The sequence below is a fragment of the Oncorhynchus mykiss genome, chromosome 17 (assembly GCF_013265735.2).
Source record: "Oncorhynchus mykiss isolate Arlee chromosome 17, USDA_OmykA_1.1, whole genome shotgun sequence".
Lineage (NCBI taxonomy): Eukaryota > Metazoa > Chordata > Actinopteri > Salmoniformes > Salmonidae > Oncorhynchus > Oncorhynchus mykiss.
In genome coordinates this window covers 62,376,143-62,395,628 of record NC_048581.1, presented here as the reverse complement: position 1 = coordinate 62,395,628, position 19,486 = coordinate 62,376,143, and the positions used below count along the sequence as shown (strand labels likewise).

Below are 19,486 nucleotides of genomic sequence, written 5' to 3'. Positions count from 1 at the left end.
CAACATCTACAGTATGTTACATGTGTTGAATCATTTGAGGTTTTTTGCCTTATAGTATTATAAGACATTTTCGTTTCAAATTGGTTTGCTTGTCAACCATACAGCTGTCGGATCTTAATTAAGAGCCAGATTGCTACAGTTGGAAAATAATCCTGCAGCAACAGGAATTTGGAATTATAATATGGATTATAATTAATGTACATGTTTGTAGGGGTTGATACATTTTACATTAGGGCAAATCAAGTCTGAAATGTTAAAGTGGAAATGACCAACATTAGAAGCCTTTTTAAACCTTGAATAAACTACAAGTTTGCATTTCATGCTGTGCAGGAAAATTCTCATCAGTAAAATAGTGATCAAATTAAGATTCTATATCTGTATGAGGATGTGAATATATTATCTATAATATAATTGTATATATAATCAGCCTACAATTTCTTTATACGTTCTATGAAAATGTTGTATTTTATTCCACTGTGCAAAATAAGTTAGCAAGGGTTGCCTGTTCTGTGTTCCTTTGGGTTCCTGTGTTTGAAGAGAGTGGTTGGTTCAATTTTGGTAGTCGATTTATGGTGCTTTGGTTAAAAAAAAACTATGGTTTAGACTGTGTCTGTGAACATAAATGAACATAAATAATGATAATCAATGGGGAAAATAACGTAAATGACTTACTGAAGAATTGTTCTGTTATGATGACCAAGTCTCAGGGGTGTCATGGACATCCTACCTTGTAAGGCTGTAGAGTGATGTTATAAAACAAAGGGAAATCCTGCTGTGTCAAAAATAAATCCGTTTTCTGTATGACCTGACTCACAGGCTCTGACAGATGGGGTGACATTAGATACAATCAACATTCAGACGATGTTGTCTATAACCCTGGAGTGCTCCGTTACATCTAACCTGGAGTCAGACAACAATCACTTAAGTTATTTCTTCATGCTGGCCAGAAGAGGTCAGTCTTCACCAGCACACGTCTCTCGCTGGCTAATGCATTACGAAAATGTCATTGCCATTTGCCTCTTAAATGTTTAATTGCTTGGCCTAATGTGAAGTCGTTTTTTGTCTAGCTGCATAAAGACATTGTAAAACAACCCCTACATGCTTGCTTTTAATTGTCTCATCTTTTTTATTGTATTTGACCCCATACCTCACTGTTCACCAAGACGAAACAAGAGGTCCTTTTCGGAAAATGATAAGATCTTTGAGAATAACTTCCTGATAGAACTTCTGGCTATAGTGAGATGTTTACTTTTTATTTTAGCATAATGCATAACAAGAGTAGATGTATACATGTGGCAATGCCACAAATAGGAACATGTGGGGTCTTTCGGTGTTTAGTCACAAAAAAAGTCTTAAAATTATCATTATTATTCTAAAACTATATTTGTCACATGCTTAAGTGCAGGTGATTTAGCCCAAAATACTTTGTTCAGTGTTGTTCTTTACTGTTTTCTCAATCGCGTACATTTCTTGGAACAACGTCATTGACAAAACACAACAAGAACTCTGTGGCCTTTTGCAAAACAGTAAATGCACATTCAAAATGTAGTTGTCTTCTCAATACATGAATAAATTCATCAAAACTATATTATACCGTCAAAATTGTAAATACATTCATAAAAAGAACACAACTGCCTTCAAAAAGACGAACACAACCATATTTATCTCTTGAGTCCAAGCACACAAAACAGAAAGTTAGTCTGTCTTTTAACAATTCCAATAGATCAATACATTTTCTTTGCAGCCACTAAATCATGATGATCAAAAGTGGTAGAACATCTATGCAAAGGTGCAGCATTATGTGCAAGAAATGTGCCTCCTTTTTATGCATATTTCTCAAAACAAATCAAATTGTATTCCTGATAAAAAGTCATATAAAACATTTGCACATTGTATGCAGGATTTATTCAACAGCTTCATCACAATCAAATTCCATGTATAAAATACATTGTCTGATTTGCTCATAGTTTTGTTGACTTTCCATTGGCATACAGAAACACAGTCCACAATAGAAATAAGGAAAGGTGAATACATTGAAGAAACACAACTGATATGAATGTATAGGCCTCAATCCACACCAAAGTGCAACTCTATAATGGAAAGTCACAATGATGGAGATTATGACACCTTTGCATGTTTGCAATATTGTAAAAATCTTAGAAATTAGACGTCCCCATTGACTAGATCTTTCCCTATATTGTATGACACTGATGGGGTGATTTAGAACACAATTACACTTCAGATGAAAATAATTTGTTAATATTCTGTGAACAAAACACTTTTTGTGTTCACTGATGACATTTGTATTTAAAGTTTCGCCAAAGGGGTTCTGAGATACACAACTCGGGTAAGAAAATGATCCCAAGTTCGGTAAATGTATTTGAGCATTTGGTCATTGCTGTTCTGCTATTGATAAGTATCAACACAGATCCCAAAAATGCTTTCACGTGATTGAGAAAAACTGTAATCAGTGCCTGTCTGTTCAATCACTGACACTCACACACGCACATGTGCACACACAGACTGGAGCTACAGGCAGAGCCAGTTTCAGTAGAGCAGTTGTTTAGCTGGCTCACCCACTCAGACAGACTGTGTTTGCATAAAGCTCAAGTGACTAGTCAAAGAGAGGAGATTATGTTGTTCTTTGTCTTGCCAAACCAGAAATGTGCCTCAATTTGAGCTGTGTACCCCTTGTGTGTGTGTGTGTGTGTGTGTGTGTGTGTGTGTGTGTGTGTGTGTGTGTGTGTGTGTGTGTGTGTGTGTGTGTGTGTGTGTGTGTGTATGTGTAAATGAGTGAGAAGTCTAAATACATGCACCATTTTTTTCATTCAATAACCACTATGATGACGGTATGAACTATAAAGAGTCTATTCATATACAGTTCCTGTTCCACTACTAGGATAACATCATCAGTTCATTAGCCTACTGCCCGTCACAGAATACCACAGTTGAATAGTTGAATTCATGGCCGAATATTGATGTACTTTCACACTGAGAAAAACACAAAACAAAATGAAACATTTAATATAAAATGTGATATTTTGTTTCAGTGACGCAGACAAGAGAATGCAAGAATGTTTGCCCCGTCTGTGCGTGCGCTTGTAAGGGTTCAGAAGTCAATTTGACCCGTTGACAATGCGGTCATTGTGATAGCTCTGGTCCAGCACCCTTCAAAGAAAGACTGATTAACCAGTCCACGATACAGAGGTACAATACAGCCCTTCATGGGGAACAGCAGTGCAATGTAACTCTCAACAAGCAGCCATTTATCAATGGTGGGCTTACATTAGCCCGGAGAAGGTCTCCCTGCGAGAAGCCAGGATGCCCAAATGATGTTGAGTCTATTGTGTGTGGTTCATCATATTTAACTGGTAGGGCTTCAGGATTGTCTACAAGTTATTTCTTCAAATAATTTAGGGAATTAATTATGTAGGGATTTCTAAATATATCTCAGAAATCAGAAATATGATACAAAAATGATCTTGATTTATCATACAGTACTAGCATGACCAATAGACCTAATATAGGCAAATGAAAAATTAGCTTTATTTACTACGAAGGATTGTTCAATAATAATCTATTTGTGGCAAGTGCTACTTTGTAGACTTTATTTATACAGACTGTTGTAGAGTAGCCTACAGAAGGCGCATCTGCCTCTGATAGGTTCAACGACCAGTCTGTGGTCCAATCAGTGACTAGTGATGATTTTACACATCAGAGGTTGAACGATTGTAAACTCGGTGTCAAACCGATGTACACTTGCCTTTAACCTATTCATACCGTGTACTTGTCAATACTCTTAGCGTTTTTCTGTCAATCAACCAATTGAACTCTGCTGAGTAGCCTTCTGCCTCACATAAAAATTTAAAGAGGACTCTTCAGTCGACTTTAAATTGACTTACTTGAACTGTTCTTCTCTTTGGGATACTGTACATAGGAGGGGATACATTCGAAGACTTCGTCTGTAGATTTGGACTTTTATTCAAATAATTTCGTAGCCTAACAATTCCTGAGCAGTCGGATAACAGTAGAGTTTGGTCGATATTGTACATCTCTCCGAGCTCGTAATGTTTGACACATTTTCTCGACTGGCCGAATGAGGATGACAGGTCTCCGGCAGGTGTTCGCGCTGTGCGTCACGCTAACATGGCTCCAGTTTACCTGCGCTCAAACCCAAGAAGGTAGGTTCCGTGTCTGTATTGCGCTCGGCATCAAATTGAGTAGGCTGCAATGTCTTTCAAATTATTTCCTAATCCCCCGATTTTATGAGCCATTATGTTTTCCATTTGACTTTAACCACAAAAATTGTACTTGGCAAATTGTTTAATTTATGCCCAAAGAATGTTGCCTATTATTTTGTCAATAATTCCACTTTTAGGCCCAGGAAGTTTAACACCACTAAAAATATACATTGCTTACGAAATGTTGTTATAGGCAAAAAAAAGAGTCAACAGTGTTTAGTGGCACTGGTGCCAATATGTCCTATATGTTTTTCTCACTGTGTTAATTCACAATCAAGCTACATGCTGTAGTGTTTTTATTTTAGCAGTGACAAATCCCACAGAGTTGTGTACATAAAAGAGTCAATGGTGCATCTCTTGTGCTCACTTAAATCAGTGCTGTCAATCTGACCGTAGGGACAAAACCAGTTTCATATGTGCAGAACCTGTTTGCTGTGCGTCAGCCGACTTTCAGAACAGAGTGTGCCTATGTGTTTGTGTCAATTGTCTCTGTGCTTCTTTTGTATGTTATCGCTCTCAATGCAAGCTGCTAACAAAAAAACAGCTCCTCCCTAGAAATGGCCATTTTGTCTTTCTGTCTTTCTCACTTTGCACCTCTTTACGTTTTTTAACCCCAGTGTCCATATGATATGGTCAAGAGTTTAAAAAAATAGCTACTCATTAACAAGCTTCCTGGAAACTTGTCAAATCTGTGAGGTGTATTCAGGGTGAGTCAGGTATGATTGTATAGCCTCCATGTTAGAGTGAAGTGTTGTGATTTGAATCTGAACTTTGGCTCTGTACTGATGTCATCTGGCCTTAGGTAAATAAGTTGGTGCAGTGCAGGAGGAAAACAAAGTCAACAACAGGTCAGGAGGCAGTTGATAGTCAGACTGAGCCTCTGGCATCAGTGAAGGATAATAGGCAGAAGTAAATATACTCATACATGTCACACAACTGAGGAAATATAATTAATGTAGATTTTGATCTGCATCAAATCAGTACTTTATTTCCTCTGCTCGCACACTAGGCCTATACCTATTTCAATGTATTCTCTAGAGATCTATAACCCCTGGTAAACAATTTGACAAATGTTGTAAATATATGGTAAACAGTGAATTCATTGAAGGTAAATGTGCATGGATCATATTTATTACAAGTTAATAAATGGTTTATTACACAATGGACCAGAGTTGCATGTGCCCCAATTATTATAAGCAGTTAAATGACTCACACTTTATTTATTGAGGGACAGCTGGTCCTAGATTGCAGCTATGGGGTGAAAACAGTTTTGCTCCTATCCTAAAATGGATCCAAATTTAATTTAATGAAAAATAATTTCAATTTGATTGATTGATTGGTTGTTTGATTATTTGTCCTATACGTGACCATGGGCACTGGTTAGGCAGTGGTTTGTTTTCTTAGCAGTTGAAGATGTGGCACAGAGCTCTAGATTACGAGGCCCTATAAAAGCACTGTGTGCCATGAACTCATATCAGGGGTCAGAGATAACGATAACAGCCATGCCATAAAAACGTACCAATCACAGCCCTTTCTCATGCATCTCTGAAGCTTGGTTTGTCCTCAACCTCTTCAAGCTTGTTTTTCTTCACCTGGAATTGTGTGTATGTGTACATTGTGTGCTTGTGCATGTGTGTGTGTGCGCACGTGTGTGGTGTGTGTTTTAAGATTTGACACTGGAGCATATTTATCCGCATCAAATCATTCTTGTTATTGGATACATGTTGTTTTCAAATGTTGATGATTGAGTGATTTCTGATGAAGATGAATTATGGCATACCATAATGATATTATGATGCATGCACACCTTTGCAAGATGTGGATTGTTTTTTGGTTAATAAAAACAAACCATTTACCAGATCATCAGGTTCCATTCTACAGATGTTGGAGTCGTGTCTGTGAAATAGAGAGGTAGGAAAGCTGGGTTATTTTCATATATTGGTCTCCCAGACTAGTGCAGTGCATGGCCACTGTAGAAGAACAGCATAAACCAGTGAATGTTTGCTGAACAAAGTTAATTGCACTCAATCACTTTTTATGATTTCATTGGTTTCAATATGTATTAATAGCTTAGATTGTATGTATTTCTCTGTAATTGCACAATACTTATCCAAACGTTGTACCCATTACAGTTAATATTTCAAAAGTTTATTTCCAAAGATTTTAGATGAGGGTTTTGTTGCAAAACGCTATACACTGAGTATACAAAACATTAAGAACACCTGCTCTTTCAATGGCATAGACTGATCAGGTGAATCCAGGTGAAAGTTAGGATCCCTTATTGATGTCACTTGTTAAATCCACTTCAATCAGTGTAGATGAAGGGGAGGAGACAGGTTAAAGAAGGATTTTGAATCCTTGAGACAATTGAGACATGGATTGTGTATGTATGCCATTCAGAGGCTGATTGGGCAAGACAAAAGTGTGCCTTTAAACAGGGTATGGTAGTAGGTGCCAGGCGCACCTGTTTGAATGTGTCAAGAACTGCAAAGTTGCTGGGTTTTTCACGCTCAACAGTTTCCTGTGTGTATCAAGAATGGTCCACCATTCAAAGGACATCCATCCAACATGACAACTGTGGGAAGCATGGGAGTCAACATTGGCCAGCATCCCTGTGGAATGCTTTCAACACTTTGTAGAGTCCATGCCCCAACAAATTGAGGATGTTGTGAGGGCAAAAAGAGGGGTGCAACTCAATATTAGGAAGGTGTTCCTAATGTTTGGTGTACTCACTGTACATCCATTATTAAGCAGGAATGATATGTTTCTTATCCTGTATATTTAACATAGAAATTCAACCCATCATGAATCTAACCTCTAATGGTATAGTGTTTGGTTAGACTTAGGCCATGTCCCTATGGCACCTTATTCCCTATATAGTGCACTACTTTTGACTAGAGCCCAGATCTCATATTACTGTATTGATAATTGTTTATATATTTTTTTTATTTATTGATATCAAATGTATCATTTGTTCAGTTCTTTATTACAAATGTAATTATTTGTCACATTTGACTGTGTAAATCCTTGAATGCTACTTTTTCTTCTGAGAGTGAGGCTTGTTTTGCAGCAAAATGTGGTTGTTTGTATCTCTGAAATGAAACCACCCAGTGAAAGATTTCAAATAAATACATGTCTGTTACTGAACAACCCCATGCCACGATTAGATGTGGAAAAAAAACACACCAATCTCTTTGGTAAATTCTTTAAAGCAAAAAAGCTCATTTACCAACATTTCTGAAAATGGATATATCTCGTTTTGGAATGATACTCTTTATTTATTATTTTCATTTATCACAGAAAAAGTATTCCTAAGCTAAGCATTATTACAATATCAATGGACCTGAAGGATTATACCCTGTGGGAAGTGAACAATAGACATATAAAATGTGCCTTATAAAATAAATGTGACATAGTATGTGTTTATATGCTTTGATGTGTGTGTTGATCCTTCTGCTCTGTGTGTATGTGTGTTTGTGTGTGTGAGTCAGTGTGTGTGTGTGTGTCAGTGTGTGTGTGCTGAACATACATCTCAGTGAGGCGTGTATGTGAGAATAGACCTCTAAGGTATGCAGTAATCTGTTGGCATCCTGAGCCAAGTTTCTGTTTACCTCATCCACCGTTTCTATCGCTTTATAGAAATAGTTTATCTCCTCCTACCTCCATTCTTTCTTTTATTTCCCTCCCTTTTCTTTCCTGTGGAAACAGCTGAATGAAAATGACAACTAAACCTGATCCAGGACTGAGAAATGTTTTCTAGTGTGTTTGGTTACTGTCTATGGCAGTAATGTTTTTTAGTGTGTTAGGTTGGTCTAAGGAAATGGACAATGACACCACTATCTAGCCTTGACTGCATATGCAACAGAGGAAAATAGTCAGGAGAAAATGGAAAAGAGGTATAGAGTCTAGGAAAATATCTTCATTATGAGAGAGAGAGAGAGAGAGAGAGAGAGAGAGAGGAGCTTCTATACCAGAACCCTGGGGCCCTGGGCATGCTCCTAAATGTCGACTGCATGAACTTTCCAAAAATCATTGAACGGTCATGATGTTTTGACTACAGTCGACTGCAATTTTCTGCAGCTGCTCTTCATCAACTTCGCCCTGCAGTCATCACCTGCATTGTGGGAGGCTCTATTGTCAACCAAGAGTGTTTTTGTTTGACCCATACAAACGTGACTAAAGACATGACTTAAACAGGAAGCAATTGGCCACGATTTCTGTGTACAGTAGATATACAGTGCATTTGGAAAGTACTCAGACCCCTTGACTTTTTTTTCCTCTCCACATTCATAGAATACAGCGGGTGTAACGATACAGTGAAATGCTTACTTCCAGCTCTTCCTCAACAGTGCAGAATAAATGTGAAATAGCAAAACTATCATTATAAACAGAGCGGTTTTAGCCCTAAATGCTGATTGGCTGAAAGCCATGGTATAGGAGACCGTATATCATGGGTATGACAAAACATTTATTTTTACTGCTCTAATTACATTGGTAACCAGTATATCATAGTTTTGCTACTGTATATTGTATATTTAAGCAATAAGGCCCGCGGGGGTGTGGTATATGGCCAACATACCAAGGTTAAGGGCTGTCGAAAGGTTGCTGAATCGAATTCCCGAGCTGGTAAAAATCTGGTAAAAATATGTCGTTCTGCCCCTGAGCAAGGCAGTTAACCCACTGTTACCTGGGCACTGAAGACGTGGATGTCGATTAAAGCAGCCCCCCGCACCTCTCTAATTCAGAGGGGTTGGGTTAAATGCAGAAGACACATTTCAGATGAAGGCATTCAGTTGTATAACTGACTAGGAATCCCCCTTTCCCCTTTCTTAGTCACGACGCGATGCAGAGTTCCTGGATACAGACCATAACAGTGGTATCTTGGCCATATATCACAAACCCGCGAGCCTTATTTGTTAAATATACAATATACAGTAGCAAAACTATCAATATACAAAGTAGATTAATAAAAGTAATACAAATAGTAAGAAAATAACAAGAGCACAATAGTCGATTAAAAAAAGACAAGGCAATACAATATATAATATAGAAGACAAAAAGTTACCATTCTATACAAACAATGTGAAACAGTGTACAGGAACACTATGGAGGTAGATAACGTGGCTGAACAGCATCTGATGACCTTCTTTGTGTACAATTATTGTGCTTGCACACACATTAGTGTTTGTCTGGTGATTGTACACGTTTGTGATTGTGTTTGCCTGGGTGTACATGTGCAGGTGCACAGGACTATTTCTCAACAGGTAATTGAACTGGCTGAGTGTCAACAGCTTTAAGCCATCCACTGATAGCAGTGACCCAGCTCAGGCTTATCCCAGTGCTTAATCTAGGTGGGGCAGTGATAAGATGGTTCGCAGTGGGCAATGTACACAGAAGAACATAATTACAATCTAATGATAATTACAATTCCAAGGCCCAAACGTGTCTACACTGCACAAAGTCCATGGCCCAATTTGAGCTGAACAGAACTCCTACAGTACACATGCTTAAATGACACTCTCTTGTGTTGTAACTTGTACACCTATCATCTAGCTGGTGATTCGTTATATAAAAAAGTCTGTTCCTTGTTTATTACACATTTAATACACACATGCAATCTCACAATGGCAGATTGCACATATGCAAGTGCTGGGCAAGAGCAAAATGTGCAACCTTGTGGGTGTCCAGGACCAAGATGGATGAGCACTGGTCTAATGTAGCATGCTGCTAGGTACACTTAGAAAAAAAGGTGCTATCTGGATCCTAAAACAGTTTTTTGGTTGTCCCCATAGGAGAACCCTTTGAAGAACCATTTTTGATTCAAGGTAGAACCCTATTGGGTTCCATGTCAAACTATTTCCACAGAGGGTTCTAAACTCAGCAAAAAAAGAAATGTCCTCTCACTGTCATCTGTGTTTATTTTCAGAAAACTTAACATGTGTAAATATTTGTATGAACATAACAAAATTCAACAACTGAGACATAAACTGAACAAGTTCCACGGACATGTGACTAACAGTAATTGAATAATGTGTCCCTGAACAATGGGGGGGGGGGGGGGGGGCCCATAGGCGACATTGTTGTTGGTGTTCTCCTTTGGGGACAACCAAAGAACCCTTTTGGAACCCTTTTTTCTAAGAGTGTAGTGTTCAGGAATTTCCATAGACCCTCTACCCAGGTAGAGTCAGTGTGCTCTGTCTGACTGGGATTGATGTCCAAGTGTGTCCAAATTCCTCTAGACTAGCACCTGTGACCCTCTCTCTCTTGCTCCTTCACAAGCACAATAAATTAGCTGCTATCTCTGCTTTATGATGGCTGGGCCTGCTCATTGGACTGTTATCACATGCTATACGTTACTCTCTCCAGAATCACCTTCTAGCTTTTACTGATTGTTATTCCCTGTGTGAATCTAATGAACTAGTACATGTTAACACGTTCAGTGCTCATGTCCATGTGACTCCTCAGTCTCCAGATTTAATGCAGAACATGTATTTTGATCATTGTGAGAGCACAAGAACACAGCACATAGACAACATGTGAGAGCACACGAACTAGACAACATTGTCACACCCTGATCTATTTCACCTGTCTTGTGCTTGTCTCCTCCCCACACCAGGTGTCTCTCATTTGTTCCATTATCTCCTGTGTATTCATACCGGTGGTTTTTGTTTGTCTGTTGCCAGTTCATCTTGTCTCGTCAAGCCTACCAGCATGTTTTTCCGTACTCCTGTTTTTCTAGTCCTCCCGGTTCCGACCTTTTCTGCCTGCTCTGACCCTGAGCCCGCCCGCCATACCATTCTGCCTGCCCTGACCTCGAGCCTGCCTGCCATTCTGTACCCATCTGACTCTGACCTGGATTACAAACTGCTGCCTGTCCTCGACCTGCCTCTTTCCAGCCCCTTGTCTTTTAATAAATACCAGAGAATCAAACCATCTGCCTCCTGTCCCTTGTTATAGTAGGAACTGGCCATGGCGGACCCAGCAGACTTGGACCAGCTCCGCAACACTGTCTCCCTGCATGGAGCCACCATTGGAAGACACGAGGAGCTACTCCAGAATCTTATGGAAGGACTCCATACTTTGGCGGAACGCCATGACCAGGGCTTCAAATCATTACTGGAACAATTCCGTGGACTATCTATCAGGAAGCATGTCACAACGGAGACCTCCCAGATGCTCAGTAATCCCCCTACAGTGGTGATTTTTGTCTAGCCTACCCCGGCTTCCCAAGAACCCCACTTACCTCCTCTGGAGCGCTATGCTGGGGATCCTGGAATCTGCCAGGCGTTTCTTTCCCAGTGCTCTCTTATCTTTGAGCTGCAGCCCTCTTCGTTTCCTTCGGATCGTTCGAAGAAAGCGTATCTCATAACACTGATGTCTGGAATGGCACACATCTGAGCTACAGCGGTTTAAGAGCAACAATCCACCATTTGCCTTCGTCTGCAGGATTTTGTGGCGGATGTGCCGGTGTCCGGGAGAGGTGGCCCGAAAGCTACTTCTACTACGTCAAGACTCCGGTAGTGTGGGAGACTACGCGGTAGACTTTCGCACGGTGGCTGCTGAGAGTGCCTGGCACCCGGAGTCCCCGTTTGACACCTTCCTTCATTGATTATCGGAGGAGATTAAAGACGAGCTCGCAGCTCGAGTGTTAACCTTGAACCTCAACTCCCTCATAGCCTTAACCATAAGGATAATGGCACCTATGGGTGATTGTTGGGCACATATGGGAATGCAGGAGGGAGAGGAGGTCTGTTCTCGTCCACACTTGCTCTTCCACGGCTGCTTTCTTTCCTCCGAAGAAACCCGGAAGTCCCCGACGCCTGCATTCCCGAGAGGATCCGATGTCACCCGAGCCCCCACCTACTGATGAGCCTGGTATTTTACTGGACAGGTGGATATGTAACGCTGGTGGGCCATACTGGGAGTCTTCTAACTTCTATTACTCGTACTCCTTTCCATGTTATCCTGCTGTGGGGTGACCGGTCTAAATTTCTCCGGATGCTCATTGACGAGAGCTTCATGGACGATACTCTAGTATCTGAGCTGGGTATCTCCACACAACTCCTCTACATTCCCATGGAAGCCAGAGCAGTGGACGGCGCTTCATTCGGGGCTACAGCACCCTGGCTTCTCCCCTCTCTGCACTCACTTCTTCTAAGGTGCCGTTCACATAGTCCCCAGCTGCCGACACTGGGTTTTTGGATCTCAAGCATCGTTTCACCACAGCCCATCCTCATCTATCCGGACTCATCCCGTCAGTTCGTGGTGGAGGTTGACGCCTCGGATGTTGGAGTGGGGGCCATTCTGTCCCAACGTTCGACACAGGACCAAAAGTTGCACCCCTGCACTTTCCTTTCTCATCGCCTGAATTCTGCTGAGAGGAACTATGCCATTGGTAATCGAGAGCTTCTTGCAGTCAAGATGAGGAGTAGAAGGAGGAGGAGTAGAAGCATTGGCTTAATGGGGCAGAACACCCATTCTTAGTTTGGACCGACCATAAGAATCTTGAATATGTCCGCATCGCCAAACTCCTCAACTCTAGACAGGCTCATTGGGGTCTGTTATTCACTCGGTTTAACTTTACCATCACCTACCGCCCTGGATCCAAGAATGTTAAGCCTGATGCTCTCTCCCGCCTGTACAGTTCTGCGGCTACACAATCAGACCCAGAGATCATCCTCCCTACCTCCTGTCTCACTGCTACACTTGTCTCGAGAATCAAGAGCCTGGTCCACAAGGTGCACCAGGCAGGGGGCATGGCTAACTGGATGTTCGTCCCTGATTCGGCCCGGTCCTGAATGGGCCCATTCCTCAAAGCTACCTGTCATCTCGACTCTCGCCGGACCCTGGCTTTCATCCAATAACGTTTCCGGCATACAAGGTGAGACGCCTCCTGAGTGTTCAACTTCGGGCAGGGGTTTCCAGTACCTGGTTGACTGGGAGGGTAATGGCCCGGAGAAGCGGTGCTGGGTCCCCGCTAAAGGACATCCTGGACCTGGCCCTCATCGTTGACTTTTACTGCCAGCATCCCGGTCAACCAGGCATCCGCCCGGGTAGGACGCCAGGTGACGCCCCTAGAGGTGGGGATGCTGTCACACCCTGATCTGTTTCACCTGCCTTATGCTTGTGTCCATCCCCCACCAGGTGTCTCCCATTTGTTCCATTATCCCATGTGTATTTATACCGGTGGTTTCTGTTTGTCTGTTGCCAGTTCGTCTTGTCTCGTCAAGCCTACCAGTGTGTTTTTCTGTACTATTCCTCCCGGTTCCGACATTTTGTGCCTGCCCTGACCCTGAGCCCGCCTGCCACCCTGTACCCATCCGACTCTGACCTGGTTTACGAACTATTGCTTTTCCTCGACCTGCCTTTTGCCTGCCCCTTGTCTATTAATAAATACCAGAGACTCGAACCATCTGCTTCCTGTGTCTGCATTTGGGTCTCGTCCTGTTTCGTTATAAACATGGTCTATCTCTTTAGGGTAGTTACAAGCAAGCCTGTGTGCAGTTCAACATCCCATCAGATCCAACACAGTATAGCTTGTTCTTAGCTACCTTTCAATCTGTGAATAAATTACCTATTGGTATATAGGGAAACATATTCATCGAACAGCAACTGGAAATAAAAATACAAACACGTTATTATACAGAGTTAGCCTCTCTTCCTTCCTCTTTCCCTTTCTCTTTCTCTCTCTTTGGACATCTGGTTGAGATTTGAATAGCAAAACAGTCTCTCTGTCCCAATGACATGGAAAAGGACTGGACTCCTACAGGCCACAATAAACAAGGCCCAGTATGTCTGCCCCAGAGACAGTCAGTTACTGTATTGAATGTAGCACTGGCCTCAGCCTATTTCACATCACATGTATCCATTCTGGCCGTTAGCATGCAAAGCTAAAGAGCATGAGAAATGAGCATAAACAAATAAATTATTATTCCTAGCACTGACAGTTATTACAGGACATATTAGTCAGAGTTTGAATGTATGTTGTGAGCTGATGTGTTACATCAAAACTACACAAAATGGATCAGTACTGACAACAACTTAGGCTAGAGTTTTGAAGTGAAATCCTAAAAACTGAAGAACTATCTTTTGCCTTTCTTTCCCCGCAGTGATATGCTCCGGCACCCAGAACGCACTGAGCGTGACAGGAAGTTCACAGACGCAGTACACACTGATGAAGGATATGTACAGTGGCTGTGAGATTGTCATGGGCAATCTGGAGATAACCATGATGGAACATTGGAGGGATTTCACTTTTCTACAGGTGAGGGGATGAACAGGTGGATGAATGGCAACAGGTGTGTGTGTGTGTTTCTTGCATCAGGAGTGTATGTATAATTTAGTCCAGTTCAACAGAAGTCTAAATATAGTGCTAGTCTATTTTCCTCACAACCAGTGGTGTTTAAGTACTTAAGTAAAAATACTTGAAAGTACTACTTAAGTAGGTTCTTGGGGTATCTGTACTTTACTTTATTATTTATAATTTTGACGACTTTTACTTTTACTTCACTACATTCCTAAAGAAAATTATATACATTTAATATTTTCCCTGACACCCAAAAGTACTTGTTACATTTAGAATGCTTAGCAGGACAGGAAAATTGTCAAATTCACACACTCAAGAGAACATCCCTGTTCATCCCAACTGCCTCTTGTCTGTCAGACTCACCAAACACAAATGCTTCATTTGTGAATGATGTCTGAGTGTTGGAGTGTGCCCCTAGCTATCCATAAAAAAATTTAAAAACAAGAAAATTGTAATTGCTAAAATGAAGAGTATTAAATTATTTATACTTTTGATCCTTAATTATATTTTAGCAATTACATTTACTTTTGATAATTAAGTACCTTTAAACCAAATACTTTTAAAATTTTACTTTCATTTTCTATTAAGGCATCTTTACTTTTACTCAAGTATGACAATTGGGTACTTTTTCCACCACTGCTGACAACACTAAACACACAATCAGACATGTCAGGCCACAGACTTCCCTTTGCTGCACAGATAACTACTCAGAGCTCTTATCCGTATGTGTCTCCTGTGGATAATGTCACTGTCTCCTGTACAAAATGAGTCACCTTACACGCAGTTCTATAACCTTAGTCCAGGGCCGGCCCCAGGCATAAGCGGTATAAGCAATTGCTTAGGGCCTCCAGCCACTAAGCGAGATCTGAACTTACTTTTGAGAGGTAGAATAGTAGAATACATACGGTGAAAGTTCGAAATTTCAAATCAAATCAAATCAAACTTTATTTTTATGCGCCAAATACAACAAGTCTAGACTTTACCATGAAATGCTTACTTACAATCCCTTAACCAACAGTGCAGTTCAAGAAGAGTTAAGAAAATATTTACCAAATATACGAAAGTAAAAAGTAATAATAAAAAGCAACACAAAAATAATAACAATAACGAGGCTATATACAGGGGGCACCAGTACTGAGTCAGTGTGCGGGGGGGTACAGGCAAGTTGAGGTAATTTGTATATGTAGGTGTGGATGAAGTGACTATGCATAGATAATAAATAGTGTGTAGCAGCAGTGTACAAAGGGAGAGGGGGTCAATATAAAATGTACGGGGCGATTTTATGAATTGTTCAGCAGTCTTATGGCTTGGGGGTAGAAGCTGTTGAGGAGCCTTTTGGTGCTAGACTTGGCACTCCGGTACCACTTCCTGTGCAGTAGCAGAGAAAACTGTCTATAACTTGTGTGACTGGAGTCTCTGACAATTTTATGGGCTTCCCTCTGACACTGCCTGTTATATAGGTCCTGGATGGCAGGAGGCTTTGCCTCAGTGATGTACTGGGCCGTTCGCACTACCCTCTGTAGCGCCTCACGGTCAGAGGCCGAGCAGTTGCCATACCAGGCGGTGATGCAACCGGTCAGGATGCTCTCTATGGTGCAGCTGTAGAACATTTTGAGGATCTGGGGACCCATGCCAAATCTTTTCAGTCTCCTAAGGGGGAAAAGGTTTTGTTGTGCCCTTTTCACGACTGTCTTGGTATGTTTGAACCATGATAGTTTGTTGCTGATGTGGACACCAAGGAACTCTCGACCCGCTCCACTACAGCCCCGTCGATGTTAATGGGGGCCTGTTCGGCCTGCCTTTTCCTGTAGTCCACGATCAACTCCTTTGTCTTGCTCACACTGAGGGGGAGGTTGTTGTCCTGGCACCACACTGCCAGTTATCTGACCTCCTCCCTATAGGCCGTCTCATCGTTGTCAGTGATCAGGCCTACCACTGTTTTGTTGTCAGCGAACTTAATGATGTGTTGGAGTCGTGTTTGACCACGCAGTCGTGGGTGAACAGGGAATACAGGAGGGGACTAAGTACACACCCCTGAGCAGTGTTAAGGATCAGAGTGGCAGACGTGTTGTTGCCTACTCTTACCACCTGGAAGCGGCCCATCAGGAAGTCCAGGACACAGTTGCAGAGGGAAGTGTTTAGTCCCAGAGTCCTTAGCTTAGTGATGAGCTTCGTTGGCACTATGGTGTTGAATGCTGAGCTGTAGCCAATGAACAGCATTCTCACATAGGTGTTCCTTTTGTCCAGGTGGGAAAGGGCAGCGTGGAGTGCGAATGAGATTGCGTCATCTATGGATCTGTTGGGGCGGTATGCGAATTGGAGTGAATCTAGGGTATCTGGGAGGATGCTGTTGATGTGAGCCATGACCAGCCTTTCAAAGCACTTCATGGCTACCGATGTGAGTGCCACAGAGCGGTAATCATTTAGGCAGGTTACCTTCGCTTCCTTTGGCTCAGGGACTATGGTGGTCTGCTTGAAACATGTAGGTATTACAGACTTGGTCAGGGAGAGGTTGAAAATGTCAGTGAAGACACTTGACAGTTGGTCCGCTCATGCTTTGACTACACGTCCTGGTAATCTGTCTGGCCTAGCGACTTTGTGAATGTTGACCTGTTTAAAGCTTTTGTTCACATCGGCTACCAAGAGCGTTATCACACAGTCATCGAGAACAGCTGGTGCTCTCATGCATGCTTCAGTGTTGCTTGCCTTGAAGCGAGCATAAAAGGCATTTAGCTCGTCTGGTAGGCTCGCGCCACTTGGCAGCTCGCGTCTGGGTTTCCCTTTGTAGTCCGTAATAGTTTTCAAGCCCTGCCAGATCCGACGAGTGTCAGAGCCGGTGTAGTAGGATTCAATCTTAATTCTGTATTGACGCTTTGCTTGTTTGATGGTTTGTCTGAGGGCATAATGGGATTTCTTATAAGCGTCCGGATTTTTCTCCCGCTCCTTGAAAGCGGCAGCTCTAGCCTTTAGCTCGATGCGGATGTTGCCTGTAATCCATGGATTCTGGTTGGGATATGTATGTACAGTCACTGTGGGGACGACGTCGTCGATGTACTTGTTGATGAAGCCGATAACTGAGGTGGTGTACTCCTCAATGCCATTGGATGAATCCTGGAACATATTCCAGTCTGTGCTAGCAAAACAGTCCTGTAGTGTAGCATCCTCGTCATCTGACCACTTCCGTATTGAGCGAGTCACTGGTACTTCCTGCTTTAGTTTTTGCTTTTAAGCAGGAATCAAGAGGATAGAATTATGGTCAGATTTGCCAAATGGAGGGTGGGGGATAGCTTTCTATGCATCTCTGTGTGTGGAGTAAAGGTAGTCTAGGAATTGTTTTTTTCTGATTGCACATGTGACATGTTGGTTAGAATTTGGTAAAACTGATTTAAGTTTCCCTGCATTAAAGTCCCCGGCCACTAGGAGTGCCGCTTCTGGGTGAGCATTTTCTTCTTTGCTTATGGCCTTATGGAGTTGGTTGAGAGCGGTCTTAGTGCCAGCTTTGTTCTGTGGTGGTAAATAGATTGCTACGAATAATATAGATGATAACTCTCTTGGTGGATAGTGTGGTCTACAGCTTTTCATAAGATACTCTACCTCAGGCGAGCAATACCTCGAGACTTCTTCAATATTAGACATCACGCACCAGTTGTTATTGACAAATAGACACACACTTCCACCCCTAGTCTTACCAGAGGTATCATCTCTGTTCTGCCGGTGTATGGAAAATTCCGCTTGCTCTATATTGTCCGTATCGTCGTTCAGCAATGTCTCGGTGAAACATAAGATGTTACAGTTTTTAATGTCCAGTTGGTAGAATAATCTTAATCGTAGGTCATCAATTTTATTTTCCAATGATTGCACGTTAGCAAAAAGAACGGATGGCAGTGGGAGTTTACTCGCTCGCCTATGGATTCTCAGAAGGCTGCCCGATTTGCGGACCCTTTTCCTGCGTTTTTTTTCCCCGCAAAAGGCGGGATTTGGGCCTGATCCAGTGAAAGCAGGATATCCTTCTTGTCCGACTTGTTAAAGGAAAAAGTTTATTCCAGTCCGCAGTGAGTAATCGCTGATGTCCAGAAGTTATTTTCGGTCATAAAAGACGGTAGCAGCAATATTATGTACACAATAAGTAAAAAAAAGAAGTTACACAAAACGAAAAAAAACTAACAAAATAGCACAATTGGTTGGGAGAATGTAAAATGTCGGCCGTGTTCTTCGGTGCCATCTTCATGTTTGGTTGTGCATCAGCAGTTTCTATTTTAACATTTCAGTCATTAAGCAGACACTCTTAACCAGAGTGACTTACAGGAGCAATTAAGGTTAATTGCCTTGCTCAAGGGCACATCGGCAGATTTTTCACCTAGTCGGCTCAGGGATTCAAACCATTCATAGTCACTCAATTAGCCATATCAGCTAACTAAGTCTTAGATTGGTAAATGTGTCTAGCCAGTTATGTAAACTTGTAGTAATCATGCCCATGTCAAAACATGTAGAATTGCAGGACATTTGCTATAAAAGTGCAAAAATGTGTCTCCGCCCCTATGGCTATATGAGTAGAATTGCATGAAATGTGTTGCAAAGTTGCAAAAATGTTCACCCCATGGCAAAATGTCTATAACTGGAGAAAACTTGCTTTAAAACTGAAACATGTTCTCTACACGCCACTGCAAAATGTGTAGAATTGCAGGAAATGCACTTTAAAATTAAAATGTTCTCTCCGATGTCAAGATGGGGGCATCTAGATTTTTTTGCCTACTTGGTGGCTGGGCCCCCAACCAAATTTTGCTTTGGCCCCCAAAAGGCTAGAGCCGGCCCTGCTTAGTCTCCTCCCTACTGTGGTGCGGCCATGGTAACTGATCACACAGCCATGGTAACTGATCACACAGCCATGGTAACTTATCACATAGCCATGGAAACCAGTTAGTTACCCATAACTAGTTTA

The 19,486-nt window shown here is 41.8% G+C and overlaps 1 protein-coding gene across 2 annotated transcripts in view; it reads left to right on the top strand.

The window, feature by feature from the left end:
• Window positions 1-3,722: 3,722 nt before the first annotated feature.
• Window positions 3,723-19,486, top strand: part of LOC110494311 (receptor tyrosine-protein kinase erbB-3) — a 35,029-nt gene continuing 19,265 nt past the window's right edge. For both annotated transcript variants that reach the window (XM_036950396.1, XM_036950395.1), the window contains exons 1-2: window positions 3,723-4,181; window positions 14,351-14,505. In XM_036950396.1, coding sequence (XP_036806291.1) covers window positions 4,097-4,181; window positions 14,351-14,505 — 240 coding nt within the window. In that variant the 5' untranslated portion in view covers window positions 3,723-4,096. The remainder of the gene's footprint in view (window positions 4,182-14,350; window positions 14,506-19,486) is intronic.